At 35.3% G+C, this 5,710-nt stretch overlaps 1 protein-coding gene across 1 annotated transcript; it reads left to right on the forward strand.

Annotated features, from left to right (window-relative positions):
* The first annotated feature begins 299 nt into the window (after nucleotides 1-299).
* Nucleotides 300-2,058, forward strand: LOC113718346 (UDP-glucose iridoid glucosyltransferase-like). The gene is made up of 2 exons (XM_027243256.2): nucleotides 300-783; nucleotides 926-2,058. Exons 1-2 carry the CDS (start codon nucleotides 300-302, stop codon nucleotides 1,894-1,896), a joined length of 1,455 nt encoding a protein of 484 aa, XP_027099057.1. The 3' UTR covers nucleotides 1,897-2,058.
* Nucleotides 2,059-5,710: the final 3,652 nt, after the last annotated feature.

The raw sequence follows: 5,710 nt of genomic DNA on the forward strand, positions 1-5,710 counted from the left end.
TTTGTCTTAGTATTTCAACTGGTTAATTTTCTTTCTTTGCAATTGTTTGCCGACGCCTTATGTTTTGTTCATATACACATTATTCATGCCCTTCGGGCTTCCATCCCCATATAATGACGAGCTCTCATATCGCTTCCTAGATCCATGAACCAATATGCTGCTTTCTGCCATAAGCCAAACCAATCTTAATTCTAACTCCCCAAGTTGCCATAATACCTGTTAAGTTCCGGACATCGAGGTAAAGTCAAGAGATTGAATTTTATCATTTCATCAGTTTTGTAGGATCTGTGGAGAGAGATATGGAACAAAACAGAACTCAAAAACATACAGTAGTGTTAGTTCCATTGCCCCTTCAGGGGCATATAACTCCAATGCTTCAGCTGGGGAATATTCTTTACTCCAAAGGGTTCTCCATCGTAGTTGCACACTCCGAATTCAGACCTCCCAATCCTCTGAACCATCCTGAATTCATCTTGCACCCCTTGTCGGACAATTTATCTGGTTATCAGGCCTCTAGCAACAATTTAGTGGAACTCATATTAGCTATCAACAGCAACTGCAGAGCACCTCTGGAGGACTACATGGTTCAACTCATGGAAGATCAGAAGCTGCAGGGCTACCAGGTTGCTTGTATAATATATGATTCCCACTTGTGCTTTGTTGATTCGGTTGCTACTCATCTAAAGATTCCAGGCATAATTTTAAGGCCTGATATGGCTGTTTACATGCTAGCTTTTCGCTACTTCTGTCAACTTGAAGCAGAAAATCGTATTTCTTTTCCAGGTAAATTGCAAACTAATGGTTTAATATCTCATTTAAAAAAAAAAAAAGAAATCTTTACATGAAAGATTTGAGTCCTTAAAGCTATAAGTTAGTCATTATCTGAACTTCTGGCGGCAAAAAATTGAAATATTGCGATTCACAGGGTCCCGGCTGCAGGAACCTGTACCAGGGCTCCATCCTTTGAGGTTTAAGGATTTACCCTATCCAATTACTAATGAAATACCCGAATGGATTATGGATTTCTTCGCTTCTTCAGTCAATATACGCTCTTCTGTAGCCATCATTTTGAATACAACAGATTGTCTTGAGCATTCAACCTTATCACAGCTTCAGCAATGTTACAAAGTTCCATGCTTCCCAATTGCGCCTCTCCACAAGTTGGGAGCGGCAGCCACATCTACAAGCTTCCTGGAAGAGGACCAAAGTTGCATTGCTTGGCTCGAAAAGCAACCTCCAAATTCAGTGCTCTATATAAGCTTCGGCAGTATAGCATGCGTAAACGAACAAGAGCTAACAGAAACAGCTTGGGGACTGGGAAACAGTGGCATTCCATTTATATGGGTTCTTAGATCAGATTCTATAGATGGATCTCAGTTGGAAGATCACTTTCCTGAAGCCGTCAAAGCATTACTAGGAGAAAGAGGCCTAATAGTCAAATGGGCACCTCAGAAAAAAGTTTTGGCACATAGCGCTGTGGGGGGATTTTGGAGCCACTGTGGCTGGAATTCAACGATAGAAAGCATCTGCGAAGGCGTTCCAATGATTTGCAGACCACATTTTGCAGACCAATTATCAAATGCAAGATACTTGACTAGTGAATGGAAGGTAGGCCTGGAAATTGAGAATGTGCTGGATAGAGGGAGCATTGAGATATCTATAAGACGACTAATGGTTGATGCAGAAGGCAAAGAAATGAGGCAAATAATGTCAGTGATGAAAGATAAACTAGAAGCTGGTTTGCAGAAAGGTGGTTCTTCTTACGAGTCCTTGAATGACTTGACAGAGTTTATCTCCCAACTTCCAAGCATGGTTCAAGAAGTTAAAGTTGATGATCCAGCAACTTCGGTCAGTAAAAATCTAATCCAGTTTGAAGGGCTCAAAAATTTGGTTTAGTTCTCGGGGTGCCCAAAGCGGCATGCTGAATTTGCATATTAAGGTTTCATTTCGTCTCAACTTCTAATTTCAGAATCAAATTTGTTTTTAGTTTTGGATGTATCATCGCCTTTGGCTACCTCCTTTGTTTCAGTAATTTTGACATTTTGGAAATGTGATATATAATCCGAGTTTTGTTCCTTTAAAAGTGATGTAGCATTTGGTGTTTGCAGGTGCTGCTATGAGTTTGTGGATTATGTAAGTTTTTTAATAGCATTTGGTGCATTAGGTAAATTCACATTTCCCACCGTAAGTGACAACAATTTTAAGACAAACAAAAGTTGGAAACATAAAAACTTTTAATAGCATGAGAGACTTACATACGAAACATGATGTGTTTTACATATCATTTTATCCTTTTCAAAATAGTATATCAGTTTATCTTTTTCACTTAATATAAGATTTAAATTACTCTTTTCAATGACATACCTATTGTCAAACATGATCAACAACCAATAATCAAAAAATTTGTAACCAAAATATTACAGAGAACAAACCTTAATATCATGAATATTCTTATCAGCATATTAAGGTTAGTTGCTGAGATTTTTATTGTATTAAAGTTCGTTCTTTGTAAGATTTTGGTTACAAATTTTTTTGATTATTTGTTATTAATCATGTTTGATAATGGATTTGTAACTGAAAAGAGTAATTTGAATCTTATATTAAGTGAAATACATAGAATGATATACTATTTATTATGTCATATGTTTTTCATCATTGATAATAAATATCAAAGTCTTGTGTTTTTTTTTAATATTTGGGTTGGTATTAGATTAATTAAACAATTTAGTAGATGAGGGGTAATGATAGAATCATATTATGTTTTCTCTTCTAATATCACTTTTTTATTGTTGGTTAAATTTAGATGTTACAAGATAATAAATTTCAAGAAAGATTAGTGTAATTTTCAAAATTTGAAGAGAGACCAATAAAATAGTTAGAAATCTCAAGGGAGGTCCCTAAAATTATCCCTAATTTATAGTGAACAATACTTTGGTATATAACAAGAATGAAAGTTTTGGGGGTGTATTTGAAACTGATGGCAAAGGCTAGGTTACTATTTGTATTTTGGAAACTAGCAACCAACGGCTCTTTCTGAAACAGCTTCTAACGCCTCTTTTGCAACCATACTCTTGTGGAAAACTCTATATGACAGCAAAACGAAGTAGCAACAGATGAAAATGCATCTTGTTGGGTGTTTGACGAGCTAAAGCAATAGCAGAAAAGAAGTTAGTATTATCTCACAAAAATTTATCGACCAACCTACGTATCTTCACGCGTCGTGCGAGAGGACCAAAAACTATTACCTGCACGTTAGGGTCGGGGGCTGGAACATGAATTGAAATACCTCAAATGGTTAGTTGAGATTTGTCAAAATACAAATCCAAAAGCCCAATCAAACATTTTTTTTTTGAAGCTTTACAAATATCTTTATTTTATGAATTCTAAAAGATCTCTTGGACTCGAGGATCCAGTTTTCATTTCCCTCATTCTATCTCACTCCAATTGTCAACAATCAACTAAAATATTCACAAACTTCATTCCTTTTTGAAAAATACTGAGGCTCCAAGTTTCATGTCTCTCTAATAATGATATTTTTTTTCCCTCGTTTTAACAAAGAATAATAGTGTTTAGACGGACCTGGTTAAAACATTGAGTTTCTCCCAATGTGGATTAGATCTATACATATTGAAAGTGATCAAATAAAGATTGTTTATCATTTTCACCCCTCAAATTTTCTAAAACTCCCTTTTTACATTGCCCCCATCTCTTCCCACACCCCTCCGCCCAAAAAAAAAATCTTTTTGATCAATTTTGTTCATTCTCTACATTGCCCCTAACATAAACAAAACTTTTATATTTATCCTATCGAAATCACCAAAGGAAAAGAGAATTTGAAAGATTTCTTAGTTAACATCATTGACGTTTAAAATTATTCTTTTGTCATCCTTATTAACATGTACACTTAGCCAAATCTTTGGCCTCCTAACCTCTGAATCCTAGCTTCACCGCTGCAGCCATGGAGTGGGGAAGCAATTGAGGCCGATATCAATTTTTACTTTAATAAAAGAATCAAACTTTCTTCATAAGTTTGCTAGCTGCAATCTTCAAGAAACTGCATCTTTAGAAAAAAATCAAAATATATTAATTGTAGGCACCAAGGGCACGGAAACTTCCAACAAAGATAAAAGGGAGAGGGACACAAATAGTTGCCGGTGCAATTGTTTGTAAATAATGTAGCACTTTTTGAACAAGTCGTAATTGATCGCAAACCATTTGTACAGTTTTGCAATAGTCATATTAGAATCAGTTAATGTTATATTGTACATGTCAATTACTTCAGAGTGCTGTGATCTGAGCCACATATTTTCAAAATTTGTAACTATAACCAGGGCGAACCGTCCCTTTCTCTTGTCCGAAATAAGTATAAGAAAGGCCACTGACATTCCTAAAATTCTACTACTTCTCAACCAGTATGCCAAAAGAGGAGTCGATATTTTTGTCCTGAATTCGGTCAGATCTGAATTGTTTAATTCAAAATTTTAAAATATATTTATTTTTTTACTACTTTTGAATCGAAAGGTTGAGATATGGTCAACCAAATCTGATCTTTCATTGCACCATGCGGTTGCACGCCGAGCAACTGCAGGAGCCCCTCATCCGGCTAAACCGTCGCCAACCACATGACTCACGAAATGATTGCTTTAGACAAAACCAGTCCAAATTCAAGTTAAGCACTTTTGTTTGAGTGACAACAAATACCAATTGCCAGCCAATGGTCGTTGTTAATGACAATTCAAGCCAAGATTCCACATGGTGATTAATATACTAATCAAAGCCAAGAAACAGCCTCATCCGCCAAAACCGTCGCCAAGCACATGACTCACGAAATAATTGCTTTAGACAAGACTAGCCAAAATTCAAGTTAAGCACTTTTGTTTGAGTGACAACAAATAACACTTCATAAAAGCTCTGTTTTGAAACTCGGACCGGACCGGCCGGTCGAACCGGGAACCGGCCAGGTAGCCGGTCCGAGTCATATTAAAAAACCGGAAATTTAAAACCAGGTCAAAAACCGGGTTTGACCGGGTAAAAACCGGTTTTTCCGGTTCAACAGTGCTTTTTTAAAAAAAAAAATTCAAACTTTTTAATATTATGTTTTGACCCCCTAAATTGTTAAAACTTATTGATATACCTCAAATATTTGATACTTTATAAATATTGTCCTAAAATTTGATGTTATTTTTCAATTAAATTCATAATTTTAATTCTAAACTTGTTAATATTTATTAAATAATATAAATTGCTACTTGATTGTTCTAATTTCTTTGTATTTTCTTGTTAAATATATTTGAAACATCAAATATATATGAATATACCTTTATTAATATCAATATATTATTATATATTATATATATAATATTTTAATTTTTAAATAATTTTTATTAATGACGTCATCCGGTTCGACCCCTATCGACCCCCGGTCGAACCCATTGACCCCTGACCCCTGATCTCGGCCGAGTCGCTATCCGGTCCGGTTCTGAAAACATAGCATAAAAGCACTTTTGTTAAGCACGTGATGATTAATATACTAATCAAAGCATCGAAAAGGAGTTATTATCACTTTATCCCCAGCTTTTATAGCAACTATTAATTTATTCTTTAATGTTATCTTTTAGTTAGTTTACCCTTTTCTTTTCTGTTAGCCAACTCAGCAAATTGACTAAAAAGTTGGCCATATGACTTTTGTTTTGGTATCATTGCTAATTTT

Source organism: Coffea arabica, chromosome 11e (genome assembly GCF_036785885.1).
Source record: "Coffea arabica cultivar ET-39 chromosome 11e, Coffea Arabica ET-39 HiFi, whole genome shotgun sequence".
NCBI lineage: Eukaryota > Viridiplantae > Streptophyta > Magnoliopsida > Gentianales > Rubiaceae > Coffea > Coffea arabica.

What these genes read in the sequence shown, in the direction of transcription:
- LOC113718346 (XM_027243256.2), top strand. Translation starts at nt 300, where the DNA reads ATGGAACAAAACAGAACTCAAAAACATACAGTAGTGTTAGTTCCATTG. An exon ending in AAATCGTATTTCTTTTCCAG is followed by an intron (nt 784 to 925) that starts GTAAATTGCAAA and finishes TGCGATTCACAG; the next exon opens with GGTCCCGGCTGCAGGAACCT.